The 17,045-nt window shown below is 38.4% G+C and overlaps 4 protein-coding genes across 4 annotated transcripts; 3 read left to right on the forward strand and 1 right to left on the reverse strand.

Annotated features, from left to right (window-relative positions):
- The first annotated feature begins 1,520 nt into the window (after positions 1-1,520).
- Positions 1,521-3,962, forward strand: LOC112179675 (two-component response regulator ARR5). Its single transcript, XM_024318131.2, has 5 exons — positions 1,521-1,879; positions 1,971-2,050; positions 2,185-2,262; positions 2,384-2,454; positions 3,391-3,962. Exons 1-5 carry the CDS (start codon positions 1,735-1,737, stop codon positions 3,686-3,688), a joined length of 672 nt encoding a protein of 223 aa, XP_024173899.1. The 5' UTR covers positions 1,521-1,734; the 3' UTR covers positions 3,689-3,962.
- A 168-nt stretch (positions 3,963-4,130) lies between these two features.
- On the forward strand, positions 4,131-7,533 carry LOC112179674 (formin-like protein 4). Its single transcript, XM_024318130.2, has 3 exons — positions 4,131-4,346; positions 4,995-5,954; positions 6,073-7,533. Exons 2-3 carry the CDS (start codon positions 5,011-5,013, stop codon positions 7,373-7,375), a joined length of 2,247 nt encoding a protein of 748 aa, XP_024173898.1. The 5' UTR covers positions 4,131-4,346; positions 4,995-5,010; the 3' UTR covers positions 7,376-7,533.
- Positions 7,534-10,525: 2,992 nt separating this feature from the next.
- Positions 10,526-13,036, forward strand: LOC112179680 (protein EDS1L). Its single transcript, XM_024318139.2, has 3 exons — positions 10,526-10,949; positions 11,191-11,925; positions 12,054-13,036. The coding sequence occupies exons 1-3, from the start codon at positions 10,605-10,607 to the stop codon at positions 12,786-12,788; spliced, it is 1,815 nt and encodes a 604-aa protein (XP_024173907.1). The 5' UTR covers positions 10,526-10,604; the 3' UTR covers positions 12,789-13,036.
- A 1,780-nt stretch (positions 13,037-14,816) lies between these two features.
- LOC112179681 (trinucleotide repeat-containing gene 18 protein) lies at positions 14,817-16,521 on the reverse strand. The gene is made up of 3 exons (XM_024318140.2): positions 16,263-16,521; positions 16,112-16,175; positions 14,817-15,982 (listed from the first exon to the last, which is right to left on the reverse strand). The coding sequence occupies exons 1-3, from the start codon at positions 16,338-16,340 to the stop codon at positions 15,162-15,164; spliced, it is 963 nt and encodes a 320-aa protein (XP_024173908.1). The 5' UTR covers positions 16,341-16,521; the 3' UTR covers positions 14,817-15,161.
- Between the last annotated feature and the right edge of the window lie 524 nt (positions 16,522-17,045).

Genomic DNA, 17,045 nt, shown 5'->3' on the forward strand with positions numbered 1-17,045 from the left:
CAATGCATTTATCAATCAATAAATGGCTTCTATTCCCAACCAAGATCCTCATGAATATTGATGTTCATGTTTTCCACCAAGCACTTTTCCCAATTCACTCAAGAATTACCAGTCCACAGTCTTCACCCCTCATGCAAAAGAATAGAAGAAAGACCTGGTTTCAACTTGGAAACTCACGGGGCATTGGGCAAGGAAATTATTTAGAAAGTTCCATGCAAAATTCTGCACAAGATATTGCCCAAGATTTTCCCATGAATCATTTGACCAATTGGTTTGATTTTTTGATTTAAAGTCAAATTTGCCATAATCAAGATCAAATCTTCTTTATTTGGACTGTCTCCAGAACTATGTCCCACATCCAGTGGAGCAAAACATACCATTTTTCTTTCCTTTTTTTTTTTTTTAAGTCAAAAGTCAAAACAATCCATTGGTTTCAGTACGCTAAAAAACGAATGGGTGAGACTGTATATAATTTACATAAGGGTAAAATCCTTATATTGTACTTGAACTATCACGAAATACACTTTTTAGTACCTATAAATTTTCAGAGAATCTAGTGGTACATGTACTATCCCTCCGTTAGCCCTTATAGTACCTCCGTCCATTATTCCTTTAAAAATGCCTATGTGGCGGTCACGTGACACTCATGTGAGTAAAATAGTAAGGGTAAAATAGTTTTTTCATTCATAATTAGAATTATAGAATTTAATATATTAAATATCTATAATTAAAAAAATATTTTGACACATAAAAAAAAAGATAAAATAATATCTAATTTATTTTTCACTGTTATCGGGACACTTGAGGTCAATTAATTTAAGTACTTTTATTCTTGTTTAGTTTTTTTTTTATTTTATGAAAATTTAATATATACTAATTTGGAGATAACTTTTTTCTCGAATAATTAATAGGATTAATCAATAGAGATGGTAGGTAAATCTAGATATTCACTAAATTTAATTCTACGTCTTTCTTTTAACCTAGTCTAATTTATTTTAATTTAGTTTAATAAAAAATTTGTAAAAGAAATATGAAAAATAGGTGTTTTACAATTTTATCCATACTTTAACGGAATAATTGACGGAATTACTAAAATGACTAACGAAGAATAATACAAGTACCACCAGACTCCCTAAAAATTTGTAAGTACTAAAAATTATATTTCGTGATAATTCAGGTATCATATAAAGATTTTACCGGTTACATGACCAAATGTGAAATCGTAAAGTTGAACAACTGTAGGTCCGTAGCCAAGTCAATATCTTTCTTCCCACTCAAAACCAACCAGAGAATCATCAGAAAATCTAGAATGCAACCCCACAGAATCCCAATACAAAATCCCGAAAATACAAGAAGAGAGAGAAATGTTATACGTTTTTCTTTAAGAAGAAAGACTGACAGTGACCATTTTAGGAGAAATAGAGAGTAAAAAAAAAGAAAAAAAAGGTGGCAATGAATATAGAACGATTGACAGGACAATGGACAAGTTGGGTGGTATAATCCTCTCTGTTAGATTTGCAAAGAGAAAACAAAATCTCACAGATAATATTGGATCCTCACAATCTCAGCTTTACCCCTTTTTCCTGTTTTGAAAAGCAAAAGCTTTCCCACTATAAAACTTCCACACACCCACCTTCTCGTTTCTCAAACGCTTCAAACATATATACTCTGCTATTCCTTCTCTCTCTGTTCCCAACGACCCATCCATCTCAGGTGACTCTGTCTAGTATCATAATGGCCACCGCCGGTGAGGTTTTAAGGAGAAATGTGCCGGAAAGTTTTGAGCTTTCTGAGAAGGAGCTTCATGTTCTGGCTGTGGATGATAGCATCATAGACAGGAAGGTCATTGAGAAGCTGCTTAAGATTTCTTGCTGTAAAGGTATGCTATAGGCCTGTGAATGAGTAGTGATTGGCTCCAAATGGCGGGTTTTGATTCGTTACTGAATGAAAGATTGGATTTTGTTTTGCAGTGACTGCCGTTGAGAGTGGAACCAGGGCTCTGCAGTATCTGGGCTTGGATGGAGAGAAGAAGAGCTCAGTTGGATTTGATGTAAGAAAACTTGCCTCTATAAAACTATGTACATGAAAGTTTCAAGGAAAAAAAAAGAAGCAGAACCAGTTTGATGGTCTTTTTGGGTTAATGGTGGGTTTTTGACATTTGGGTGGTGCTTGATTTGGTTACAGGGTATGAAGGTGAATCTAATAATAACAGACTACTCAATGCCTGGGATGACAGGATATGAGCTGCTAAAAAAGATCAAGGTTTGTCATTTTAGGCTTTGTTTTACTTTTATGAGTGATTTTGATTTTGATTATGATTATGATTATGGGTTTCAAAGCCTAGAACTTGGAGATTTATTTGTGTGTTATGATTCTGAAACAGGAATCATCAGCTTTTAGAGAAGTTCCAGTGGTGATCATGTCCTCAGAGAACATCCTCACTCGAATCGATAGGTATGTTCTTGGACCAAACATGACTGTTCAATTTTTCAATGGTACTTGCTTTGTTTGTAGATCTATGTCATTAAGATCAGAACTTTGATGATAAAAAAAAAGGATTATTATCTGTTGAATTTGATGTTAGTTATAGACCTCCGATCTGATTTTTTATGTTAAAAAAGGCTTTGCATAGTATGAACTATGAAATGGTCAATGGATTTGATCAGGGCTTTATGAAATTGATCCAGATATGTACCTAACTGTTGTTAGGGTTCTTATGCGTCTAAATCATACAGTAGCAAATCCTTAACAGGATATGATCTGTGGGTTTAGATGATTTGTCTTCTGGATCTTCATGATGGCTTGTCTAATATGAACCAAATTCTTAACAAGATCTGATTTGTCTTTTGCTCCAATGCTGTCGAATATTTTTAAATGATCATTTACTCTCCAAATCTTTTGGTGGGGATCTTCAAATCTTTTCTGTTTTGTTAAAGGGATCCTCAAATCTTTAAGAAAAGTCTGACATGTTTTTGCAATAATTATTTTCTGAAAATTAATATTGTTTATAATTTTGGTATGCATCAATTAGCATTGACCCATAGACTATATAAAGCACTCATGTTACAACTAATTAGTAATTACTTAAGCACCTTTTATTTTAGGTATGGAGTGTTTTATTTGACCTTTCATGTATGACTAGGTTCAGATGTGACCCTTCATGAGTCTAATAAGCCATCCTAAAAGTCCATGGGCATGATCTTATAAAGATATTGTCTTAATTATTGCCTTGCCCATAACGGCTATTCTGTACAACTTTCATTAGTGACACTAGGAGCCTTTGTATCATATATACTAACTTAAAGCTGAAGTATCTATTTTATAAGATGCAGTGATAATTATGCCTCTAGGAAGGTTTTTGACAGTAATTTTTTCACAATTGGCTAACAGATGTTTGGAGGAAGGAGCCGAAGAGTTTATAGTAAAGCCGGTAAAACTTTCAGATGTGAACCGCTTGAAAAATTTCATGATGGGAGGAGAAAGAAAAGAGAAAGGAGTGAAGAAGGTTCAGAAAAGACCGCTTCAAGTTGACTACAACAATTCTTCATCGGCACCCTCGCCTTTACCACAACTGTCACCATCATTTGCTTGTAATCTAGCATCACTTCACTCATCACCATCTTCATCGCCATCATCTCCCCTACCCAGATGTGCCTCAAAGAGACCTAGATTGCACAGTATGGATTGATATTGTCTGCCATTAGTGAATTTCATAACTCACACCGTCCCCATTTTCCAATTTTGAGATTCCCATGTATGTTTGCTACCACTTCCCACCATGTAAATTCTAACATGAAACCCTCACTGGGGGACTAGGAAAAGTAGGGGAACGGTATAAAGTCTAGGATTAAAGTTTTTTTTTTTTTTTTTGGGGTTTCACTATTTGCTGATGTTGCATATGGAATCACACTATAATCATCAATGAAATCCCAAATATTGATGGGAATATCTTGTTGCCTGAATGATCTTATTTGGGATTTTGTAATTTGTCAACCATTCAATATCTGATTTTGTGTCACTTTACCTTTTTTTTTTTCCTTGGAATCTGTGTTCTTGCTTATCAATATTACAATGGTCCCAAAATTTTGTAATCGTCTCCAAATTCAGCAATGTGATTATTTTGCTTTGAAGTTTGGCATACAGATGTAGACCCTCTACATTATTAGCTTCACATGATTTTTATAAGGGCCCAAATAAGATTTTCTCCTGTGATTTTCCCTTCATATTGTTTATTGGTTTCTTCTGCAGGCACAACCGTTCTGTTTCTTGTTCTTCTTCTTCTTCTTTCATTTGTGGTCATTCAACAGCTCTGTGGTTTGCTGAAGCCACGTGGCGGCATCTCACAGGCAAGTCTTTGTGATGGTGGGTCAGGGCTAGCTTGGAATTTTTCTTCATAATGCAATCAGAATCTTAAACTTTGTTAATAACAATGATTAAATAGAATACCTGCTGGTACTAAGCATATCCTACTCAACAATGAAATTTTTGGATCCTTTGAACAAAGAAGTTATGATGCCAACAAACCCTAGCTGGAGTTTGAATTCTTCAGTGTGTGAGTCCAAATCAGTACCATAAATATTTAACATGGAATTTATTTGATTCCAACAAGAAGTCTAATTTCATGCATTTGGCGTTTTTAACGACACACTGGATTTGAAGGACGGCCATCATAAACTTCACACCAGCCATCTGCTAAATGCTGTAATGCAGCAGGGCCATTGTAGTAATTTCCACTAACCGGAACCCAGCAACAACACCTACCTTCATTGAAAGTGTCAGCAACCAACAACAAAACACAAGAAATGAAGTTGCCATCGGAATGTGAAGAACACAAGAAGACACTTAACAAACTTGTGCTTGCTTCTTTTGGGACTTTCCGAAAGCACTTGTCATCTTACTGCTTTTCGGAGAAGTATTGAGTGCCTCTTTTACTTGTGCAGAAAGATTAAACCTCCTTTTCAGATTATTCTCTCAATCTCTCCTGTCTCTGTCAGGTGCCAAATTCAGAGTATGACAACCTCAAATGGAATAATGCTGGCCAAGATCATTGCAGCCACGGCTGCAACTACTCTTGTTATTGCCGGAATCTTCTTCTTCGTCTACAGATTTCTAGCTGCTCGGCGCCACCCAAAAGACAAGAGCAATGGAAGCTTTCGTAGGGAGGAAGTTAGAAGTGAAGATCAGCTCAGGCAATGCAGTGGAAATGTGAAGGGGTTGATTGTCGATGAGAATGGTGTGGATGTTATCTACTTGAGGAAACTAGAAGTTGGGCAGGTTCAAACTCATTTTCCCAAGGTAGTTTTCAACCCAAGTTATGAAGACGATGTAGAAGAAGAAGAAAAGAGAGTGGATGCTACAGGAGAGAGAGCCAAAATGCCCAAGCCTAAAGCGGTTCGTTCTTTTCATAAGCCATCTGATTTGATCAATCATGGAAAATTAGCAAAACCATTCATACAAAATCCAACTCCAGAAGTTGTGCTTTCATTGCCAAAGCTGCAACAGCGGCTTCCTCTAAAATCTCCTGCACCTCCATTTAGGATAACACCACCAAAGATGTTGGAAAAGCAAGCACTAGAATCACTTCCTCCTCTACCACCCCCACCATCAAGTAATATATCTCCACCACCATCAGTTCCTCCACCTCCTCCTCCTCCTCCTCCGCCACCACCCCCTCCACCACCACCACCCCCGCCCCCACAGCTGCCTAAGATAGTAAGAAGAAAATCTATACCACCCACTCAACCTAGGCTAGGTGGTTCTTTTTTAGCGCCAAAACCACCACCTACACCTAAAGGCATACCAAACAACAAAAGTAGGGCTGAGGCCTCAGCCGGGGAGAGCTCAAAAGTGAGTGTCATTAGGCAAACGAAGCTGAAGCCATTGCACTGGGACAAGGTTATGACTGCTGTTGATCATTCCATGGTCTGGGATCAAATCACTGATGGAACATTCAGGTAATATCAAGTCTCAGGCTCCCAATACCTCGTACTGTTTTTCATTAGTGTAGTCTAAATATTTGATCATATCATGGTTCATGATCTAATCTTAAACAATTTTGTATATGGTATTCAGATTTGATGATGAGCTTATGGAAAACTTGTTTGGATATAACATCACCAAAAACCAAACCAATGAAAGAAATAACAATTTGTCAGCTTCAGCCAAGTCTAACTCTGCCCCAACAGCTCAAGTTTTCATTCTAGACCCCAGGAAGTCTCAAAACACAGCAATAGTGCTAAAGTCTCTCCCAATCTCTTGTAAAGAAATCATAAATTCTCTTCTTGATGGTCATGGCCTCGGTTCAGAAACACTCGAAAAACTCACCAAAATTTCTCCAACCAAAGAAGAAGAGATCAAGATCCTCCAATTCAATGGCAATCCAAATAAGCTTGCAGATGCTGAGTCTTTCCTCTACCACATCCTCAAAGCTGTCCCTTCAGCATTTACACGATTCAATGCAATGCTTTTCCGGGAAAATTATGACACCGAAATCCTCCACCTGAAGGAGTCAATACAAACACTTGAACTCGGGTGCAAGGAGCTAAGAGCTCCAGGTTTTTTCCTTAAACTTCTTGAAGCGATTCTCAAAGCTGGAAACCGAATGAATGCTGGAACTGCTCGAGGAAATGCACAAGGTTTCAACCTTAGTGCTCTTCCGAAGCTATCTGATGTCAAAAGCACTGATGCAAAGACTACTCTGCTTCACTTTGTGGTTGAACAAGTTGCTCAATTGGAGGGTAGAGACTTAGTGATCAATCAGAGAAGCCAAACTAGTACACCAAATTCGGATAATCTGACAGCCGAAGAGAGAAGAAAAGAGTACTTAATCCAAGGGTTACCAAAGTTGGGAGGCTTGAGTATTGAGCTATCTAATGTGAAGAAAGCAGCTACAATAGACTATGACAGCTTCATTTGTATGAGCTCCACTCTCACTAGCCGTGTAGATGAAATTAGAAAGGTTTTGACACATTGTTGCAATGGTGAGACAGGAGGGTTTGCAAGAGAAATGAAAGAGTTTTCGGAGGAATGTGAGGAGGAGCTTAAGGTTGTGAGAGAAGAGCTGATTAGGGTTATGGAACTTGTGAAGAGAACAACGGAGTATTACCAAGCCAGAGCTGCGAAAGACAAAGGAGCTCAACCACTTCAGCTCTTTGTGATTGTTAGAGGTTTTCTAGACATGGTTGATCTTGTTTGTGCAGAAATTTCAAGAAAGGTACAGAGGAAGAGTACTTCTACAACCAATGTGGGATCAGCATCACCTCCATTGTCGCCTACAGTCCTAACACCAAAGAAGTTACAGAACTTCCAGTCACATTTCAATTCACATGTGTCTTGGTCATCTTCCAGTGATTCAGAAGATGATTTCAGAAGTTGATCTAGTACAATTATCTACAACTAATATGATTCTTATTGGTTGTTTTCCTTTTCCTACAGTTCCTTGGCAATTAAATGTAAAGAAAATCCCAGATTTCTGCATGAAGGACAAACAAAGCCTACTTGATTTTGGCCCAATAACAAAAGGGCCACTTCAAATCTTAGTCACTGCTATTGATTGGGTTGTTTGTAACACTAAACATCCACACAGGCCTGGCCTGTCTACATTTACTTTTTACAATATTTGATTCTTATGGAAATGAAGTGAAAAAAAAAAAAAAAAAAACTTGGTCGGAGATTCTTTTGAAGTTGCTAAGAAATGAGAAAAAATATCAACTTTTCTTGATTGAATAAGAAAAACATGAGGTCCCCACCAATTGACAAAGACCCAAGTCTTGGTCCATGTCCTCATCCAAAAAAAAGGTATAGGTCTGCTTCCATGTAAAATTTCATATTTTTGTCGGTATATTTTATTGGGAAAAATTCATTAACAGTGTCTGCATATTTATGGGATTTTTAGAATGATACCTAAACTTACAAAGTTATCAATGTGATACCTGAACTTATTTTTTCTTATAAACATCATAACTCTAGTCAATTTCTATCACGGAGCCGTTAACTTGATCACGTGTAACGCACATGAAGCACTATGTGAGGGCAAAAAGACTAATTTACCCTGAAAAGTAATTTTTCTTTTCTTTTCTTTCCTTCTTTCCTTCTTTCTTTCTTTTTCTTCTTTTTCGGCTGCTGCTGCCTCCTTTTACCTTCTTCTTCCTCTACCACACAAGCCCAGATCCCTCCTTTTTAGTTGCTTCTTCAATTCCCATTAACGTTATGGGATTGTTTGGTTGTTTGGTACCAGGATATTTTTGAGTAACTTTACTTGAAGTACTTCATCCATCCTCATCTTTCCTTGCACAACACCAATCTGATCCATGTTCGGTGATGGGACTCTGTAGGGTGGGATAAAGTACAAAACCCAGAAGGCCTAAACATGAAGAACAACCACATATCCTATAAGGCTGACTCAATTAACAAGATTGGTCGTGAAGGTAGGCACCACCAAAGAAATACCCAAAAAAAAATAAAAAGAATCAATTTTGGCAGAGAAGATTTTTGACGCATATGAAACTGGGCAGAGAATAACTTGGGGTTCTTCATCAACTACACAAAATTCTCAAAGTCTGCAAAATTCCAGGATCCTAATCAAATTCAGTAATACCCAAATACTTAATTTCCCTTTCACCAAAACTGAATGAAAATTGGAGGTGGGAGTGGTCCATTATCAATTCTTGATAGAGGAACAATTGGACAATTAACAAAGTAGAAATTCCAGAGTGGGAGGAAGAAGAACTACGAGGAAGGTAGAAGAGCAACTAGCTGGCCTATAGTCTCATGCGCTCATCCCAAGAGGTTATAGAAGTCCAACTCACTGAAAAACAATCTCTTTCTTCTTTAAGAACCAGATCTAACGGGTTTGAGACAATAGCTTAAAGTTGAACGCAATAATGGGCATCAATCGGAGCAACAATTTATGTGATCTTAAACTCCAACAAATTCGCCAGCGGCCATTACGCAAGTTCGAAGCTCCACCCCAGTCCAACTCTAACCCCATTCCCTTAGAAACTACTCTCGGAGACTCTAAGCTCTGCTGCAGATCACTTGACATTGAGATCGATTTGATGGGAATTGGGTGCCGTGAAGAACAGGGAGCAAGGAGAAACAACCTGGAGGTCTTCATGAATTGCTTGGTCTGGGATGATAAGGATTGATATCAACTTTTTGTTCTTTTTGTTTCGGTGTGGGTTGAAGAATTTATGAACTTCTTCAGAAATTTCTTGTTCCTTTTCGTTTGAATCGGGTTCAAGAACTTCGGAAGAAGATTGCTTTAACCCTTTTTTATTTTTTTTAAATAAAATTTAGTATAAAAGGACAATTTTACCCTTTAAAATTCAGTCACGTGCAAATTTTTAACGGACTAGACTACTAACAGTGGATTGATGGAAGTATCGCGTTGATATGAAATATAAAGTCCGGGTATCACATTGATAACGTTGTAAGTTCAGGTATCATATTGAAAGTCCCATAAATGTCCAGACACCTTTGGTGAATTTTTCCCTATTTTATTATACTTCAAATTACTACAATCATTATACAATTAAGTTAATCAGACATGTGTTTTGAAATATTATAGGTAACTAATCATGTAAACATTGCATAAAAATTATTAATGATTTCCATGTTACTTTCTAAATTTCCATCATTTTTTTTCAAAAACTTTACTTTGATTAAAATTTCCTCGATATTTCCATCGAAATTTTCATTTTTTTTATTATTGATATTTTCTCGATATTAGATATTTTAGTTCTTGAAAAGAATAAACTGCATTTTTTTGGTTGGAGATTCTTTTGAAGTTGCTAAGAAATGAGAAACAAAATTAACTTTTCTTGATTGAATAAGAAAAACATGCGGTCCCCACCAATTGATAAAGACCCAAGTCTTGGTATATGTTCTCATCCAAAAAAACAGGTATGGGTCTGCTTCCATGGCTGTTCTACCTCAATTTCATAATAGATTTCCAAAGTCACAAATTTATTTAAAAGTTACAAAAACTGAGCTCATACTAACCACACGAAAAGTTTCAAGTTTAAATGTGAAAACTGAAAACGGTATGTTGTAGAACTCAGCCCTCTACATTTTCACACTTTCTCTACAATTTCGAAGTTCCAGACGTGAAATGAAACAACAAAGATGGTACAAAAGTATAGCAATAACAGAGCATCTTCTTCCATCAAGAGTCAACACAACAATAGTATATATGACGTTAAACCAAGTGTAGAATAAAGTAAAAAAGAAAACCGAGTTACACGTTAAAGAAACTTCCTCGAACATGACGTTATTAATAGAATATGAAATAGACTATGTTTTTTTTAGGACATATGAAATAGACTTCAGGGTCAAGCAAAAACAAAGAGAACCCAAGTCAGTCTACTCTGGGGGTCCCTGGAGCTTTGGAAGACTTGGTAAAATGACAATAAGGCTTATCATTCATACACTCATACACCCAAATCAAAGCAAAAGTCTAGGGGTAACCTCATAATTTCTCATCCCAGCAACCATTCTCAAGGTTTCTATAAATTAGCTACGAGTCTTCGACCAAAGCAGAGCATCCAAACCAGATAATCTAAACCAAGCAGAAAATTACCAATTATTACAAAAAATTCAGCAAAATGGATAGTGAAACACTTGTTAAGAAAATAGGAATCAGTGAGGAGCTCATCAAGAAAAGTTGCAGCCTTTCATGGAAGGATCAGTTCAGTAAGGAGCTGTATCATGTTGACAAGAGCTCATCGGATGCGGTGTTCATCGTCTTCCCCGGATCATGGACGGTCAAAGAGTGGTTTTCCGGCGACCAAGCTTTTGGAGAAACAAAGATCAATAGTAAAGATTGGTCCAAAAAAGCCTTTCCTTCTATGAGAAGTATTGGCAATGATGATGTTGCAATTGTCAACCAAGCTTTTCTGGAAAGGTTTGAACTTGTATTGAATTTGAAGGACTCCAAGTTTCTAGAAGAGGTATGTTATTTCATAAAGTTGCTAATACTCATGAATCCCATTTAGCACATATTTATGTTAGAAACTGGATTTGAGAAAGTGGGTCACACAAATCAAGTAGTTCATCATTTCATTAAAGAAAGAACATAATTATTATTCGAGAAGTTCATTGCAAATGATTAGAGCCCTTATTCGCAGCAATAGATTCATAAAGATTTAAGATTAGATTTTCATAGTATACCCCATTATGTGGTTTTCTCAGGTGAAATCGGCCGAGAGCGGGAATAAGCCAATAATATTTACAGGGCATTCTTCTGGTGGCGCAGTTGCTGTGCTTGCTACAATCTGGTTCTTAGAACAGAGTCCGAAAGAATACACTGGAACAGCCAAATGTGTGACTTTTGGATCTCCGCTTGTCGGTGACTACATTGTTTCTCATGCTCTTAAGAGAGAGAAGTGGTCTGAACACTTCATACATTTTGTCATGAGATATGACATTGTTCCTCGGATTTTGCTTGCTCCTCGCTCATCCATTGAGCAACAATTAGAGCATGTCCTCCATTTCTTCACTGCAAATGGTGACCATTATCCACGTGAGTCAATTGAGTTTTATACAAATGTAATGAGGAATACCTCTGCTCTCGCAAGCCATGCTGCCTGCAAACTGATGGGGAATACTAATTTGCTGCTCGAGACCTTAACCAACTTCACCAAACTAAGCCCTTATAGACCTTTTGGGACTTACATTTTCTGCACTGGGAATGGGAAGCTGGTTCACTTGGACAACCCTGAAGCTGTGCTGCAACTCCTTTTCTTCTCTTGTCAGTTAAGCCATGAAAACGAAATGGAAGCAACAGCTGGGAGCTGCATAAAGGCGCACTTGGACTACAAAACTGAAGTGTTAGGGAGGAGCTTGAAAGAGAATGTGGTTTTTGTTGATCGATTGGAAGAGCTCCCCCTAGCCCCAGATGGTAGTGCCTTGGATGACCTTGGCCTGGTAATTTTATTTCGAATTCGCTTTTCAATTCTTATTGTTGGGTGCTTTGAAGACATCATTCTTCTAATTGTACTTCAATTTTCTCCTGTTGCAAAAGTGTTCTAATATACTGTCTATGGGAATTGCAGAGTACAAGAGGTAGATTGTGCCTTCGTGCAGCGGGAGAGTTAGAGAAACAAAAACAAAAAAACCGAGAGCAGATTGACAGAAAGAAGGCAGAAATGGAAGAGGGAATGAAAGGACTAGAAGAGTACAGAACCTTCAATGCGCAGAAAGTGGGATATTACGACGCCTTCAAGAAACAGAATGAAAAGAGAGACTTCGATGCGAATGTGAGGAGGCTGGTGCTGGCAGGTATATGGGATGAGATCATCGAAATGTTGAAGAGGTACGATCTTCCTGACGAGTTTGAAGGTGAAGATAATTGGATAGAACTAGGAACCAAGTTCCGGCGCCTTGTTGAGCCTCTTGATATTGCCAACTACTACAGACACGCAAAGAACGAAGACACTGGAGCCTATATGATTAAGGGAAGGCCAAGGCGCTACAGATACCCACAGAGATGGCTTGAAAAGAAGGTAGGTTTGGAGAGGGATACCTGTGGTGAATCTTGCTTTTGGGCAGAGGTGGAGGAGTTGCTCAAACTAGCTAGTAATGGTGGTAAAGTTGATGAGACAAGGGCTAAAAAACTACAGGAAGGACTAGCTCGATGGATTGAGCAGGGTGTGGCAGGTGAGGAGGTGTTCTTGGGAGACTCTACGTTTCTCAAATTGTGGGACGAACTCGGCCGTCTGAAACTCCAACAGGAATCCATTCGCACATTGATAGACACAGGCATGTTTGCCAACTTATCAGTTGCCTAATTTGTGCCCGAGGATGCGGGCGTTTGTTTCCTCTGCAGTCGGCATTTGGTTGCATTTGCGTGTTCTCCTTTCATGTTGTGCCCCCTTTGTAATTTGCTCTTAGTTGTATGTGGATGAGTTGATCCACTAAAATAAATCCGCCTTGTAATTTGCTTTTTTCTTTTTTTTGAAACGTTAATTTGCTTGTATACATATGTGGATGAGTTGATCCATTAATAAATCCGTTTACAGAAAAGTACGAGAGACCAGATATCATACTTTCTGCGCTGTATACTGAACTTCACACACCACCATGTTTCATTATTTCATACAATCAAAATCCAAAACATGTTTTGCTCCAACCATGTAGACATACACCGAAGTATCAATTTCACACCACAACCATTACTCGGTGATATAACAAATGTCGACCAGCAAGAGGCATTTGCTCATTTTCACAGCACGAATGTGTTTGCTACAATGATCTACAACAAAATGTTCAGTACAAATAGAATCCTACTTTCCTACAACAACCATAAGGGTCAGAATATAGCACCAGGTTCATGAATTGTCAGGATACTTGACCTCGTAAGTTTCCTTTTCCTTTCTGTAGATGACAAGAACCACAAGGAACTTATTAAGAAGAAAACAATGGGGGCCAACTCCTAGCAGCACTGTCTTTTCAACTAAAATAGCATTACAGTTCTATAAGATAGATTGATTCCTTAAAGGGGGGCCAACTCCTAGCACCACTGTCTTTTAATTTCCCACATTAAAAGGGATGTCCTTTCACCAGCACACAAATCAAATTGATGAATATTGGACAAGATGTGCATATATCAAGGTACCAATACCTTGAAAAGGAAAGTAATTAAGTTACTAGCCTACTGATCGTCCTTTAAAATCACCACATGAACAACAGACTTCTCCTAGATGGTTGCCAACAATCGTATATCAAACACATCCCCTATTACTTTAAATCCTAAACAAGGATTTAAATCCTTCCTTCTCTTTTTATAGGAGGCATGCTATTCTATAAACCTCTATCCATCAAGAGATGCCAGTGATCTCGTCTATCTTCTCATAGGGACATCAGAAAGTCTCATTCCTGTTTAAGCCAAGACTACACTATCATAGAAACAGAAAGACTCAATGAAACACACAAGAACCTTCAAGTGACCTAGTCATTAATCTAAGAGATACAGCCTTATGTCTTACCCTTGTTTTTTTTACAATTCAAATCTTTCACTTCTCTGTATTCCAACTTTATATTCTTTTAGGGAAACTGGTTAAGAGGCAATGGATAACTAGTACTATAAACGCAAAGTTACAGAAGCATAAAAGACCTACATACCTTAAAAGGGGACTCAGTTAGCAAAGCTACACATGAATCAAGCACGTCTCACAAAGGACAACGGCAAGATGAGCAACGAATCCTACCCAACTGGCAATAGAACTCATTAGATAAAACAACAATGAAACTATTTTGACTCGTGCATATCTAGAATTGATAAGGTACAGCAAACAATTTAATTTATCAATCAACTCCTGTTCACAGAGTGCAACTTTCCACCTTCATCTACTATTCATTAGCCATATAGAACAATACATAGAACAAAACCTGAAAATTTAAAGCAAGTTTCAAGCAACTACAACAAAAATGCTATCCATATCAACTTTTAGAAGGCTAAAGCCAATGTGCACAAATTTTACCCCGTTTGAAGGTCCAAATGAAATCCTATACACCATAACACAAAAGGACACAGATCGTCTCCATTTGTAGTACAAATGGGGAGGTCCAATACATTAATTTCAGCAGTTAAATGAGAATTTGATAGCTAAACTTTTCAAAAATAACATCAACAGCAAAATAATTGTAATTTAACAAGTAAGATGAATGAAAGTGGACCTCTGATTTGAAACCAAATCTAAAGACGTACAACTACGAAGAGACAGCAATGCAGTTTAGACCATAACGAACCACTCATTTACGACGATGCTTTCTGCATCATCAATTACCAAAGTCAATGAAGACAAAACAATAAACTGATAAAGCACATCAATACAACATAATATATAAAGGAAAAACAATAGCAAGTCCATTAACGTAAAAGCAAGAATAATAGGCAAATTGAAAAGGAAATACCATCACATACTGTGTGTCTGTTTCATATATTGAATTTCTATACCGCCTTATCTATTCACATTCGAACACTGAGTCCTCTACATCAGCACATAAGAACCAACTCATAATAGAAGCAGGTCAATTCCTGGGCGCTCAAAACCCTATACCCACATCTAACTACTGAAACCAAATACTAAGACTGCAAGAACACCAAAATCCCATGAAAAGAAATTAGAGACCAGCATACATATATCACGAGCAGCTCTTCCTTAAGACCTTGTGATCATACTACATGAACGAGGCAACCTGAATGTAAGACTACCTCCATGGACACTTGTCTCTGCCTCAACAGGCTCATTCTCATAGGGCTTCCTGCAGCCGGGACAGCGACCATCCCCCTCAAGAATCCTCTTGTGACAGAAAAGGCAGAGCCTGAATCCACACAAGCAGGGCAAGAAGCTGGTGTCTGTCAAGTCCAAATCCTCGTAGCATATAGGACACGAAGACGGCGGAGATACCACACTGTTACAGCCCCACGCAACACCACCACCGAATCGTTTCCCGCTGGAATTCGGCAAGCTGAGCTGCTTAGCCAAATTGGGCAGACTCTGGGGACGAAAAGCATCATCAGGCCTCCACGCTTTCGGCATAGCTCTAGCACACTGAGGTTTCGAATTCTCAATCTGACTAGCAGGAACCGATTTCGCAATAGCTTCATGCTCCCTTTGCGGCTCTGGATTCTGGTTCTTCGGCTTCTCATCCGCCGCCAAGGCGTCCGCCACAGCCTCCCAATCATCCAGGCAGCCATCATCCTCATCCTCCTCGGTGATATTACCGGAGCAACAGTCACCGCTGCTGCTACTGCTGCTGCTGGAGCCGGTGAAAGTCTCCGAATCGTGGCCGCCCAACACACTACTCGTGAAGCTGGACGGACTGTTTGAGTCCAAATCGCTGTCATGGTGGTGGTGGTGGTGGATCGATCCGACGTTCTCTCCTTCTCTAGGCCCCATTTCCCTAGGGCTATTCCGCTCTCTCCGACCTTGAACACCGCCGTTCTGTTCCTCCTTGCACTCCTTCTTAACCACCGCACCTAATTCCCATCAAATCAATCAAAATCAAATTCCAAATACTCCGAAAATTTCCGAAAAATCCACAGAAGGATCCAAAATTTACATGCAATCATATCAACCCTAGAAAAATTACGAGATCGAATCCCTACCTGAAGAAAGCCATTGCTCGCGGCGAACGTCCAGCTTGCACTGCTTCAATTTCGCCGACCTGGCCTGAAAATCCCAAAAAATTAAACAAAGAACCAAACTTTCCACACAAAAAAAAAAAAAAAATACGCAGAATCAAAATCGAAATCTCACCCTCTTCTTCTTGCCCAAATCCCTGGCGCTTTTTGGGGCCGAAGGAATGGAAACGTTGGTGATCGAGTCGGAAACCATGGCTTCTGAGCAAAATCGGATTCAAAGATTCAAGATTTGGTTTCAAAAACCCTTCGCGATTATTTTCCGCTGAAAATCTTTGAGAGAAGAAGAAGATGATGAAATGGATAACGGAAACTCAGAAAACTCCTCTGCTCCCTTCGCCTTTTTCTGTGCTTCACAGAGACCCTGAAAAATCCAGGGGCCGGGTTTATATTTATATACCCCCCGAGTTACCATAATGCCCCTGGTTTTGACTGGATTTGCGGGATTGTCCTCTTCGTCTGCCTCTCCGGGTTTTGGATTGTGTCCGAGGGGATACACAGTTATTCGGGGAAAGGGCTATTTTTGTAATGTGCTAACTGGGGAGCGAGGCGACGTCGTTTCGGTGGATATTTAAATTGAGTTGAGCCGGTGTCGTTTATTCAATTAATTCGTTGAAGGAAAGATTATGGATTTGTTCACGCATCTTTCTCATAAAATTTAATCGAATATGAGAGAGTGTGTTATAGTTGGGTCGTTTTACTTGTTCGAATTGAGTTTTTCTCTTTAAAAAATTAAAATAAATTAGATCGTTACGATTATTAATTATGATCAGAATCTTAAATTTTTATTTATAAATCTCTAAAGAAAAGTCTTTAATTGGATCTTATAATTAGGTGAAGGAAGATTCCTATATGCAAGATTAATCTATGGAATGTAAATGTTGAATTCTCTCTTGATATT

The sequence above is a fragment of the Rosa chinensis genome, chromosome 7 (assembly GCF_002994745.2).
Source record: "Rosa chinensis cultivar Old Blush chromosome 7, RchiOBHm-V2, whole genome shotgun sequence".
In the NCBI taxonomy this organism is placed as follows: Eukaryota; Viridiplantae; Streptophyta; class Magnoliopsida; order Rosales; family Rosaceae; genus Rosa; species Rosa chinensis.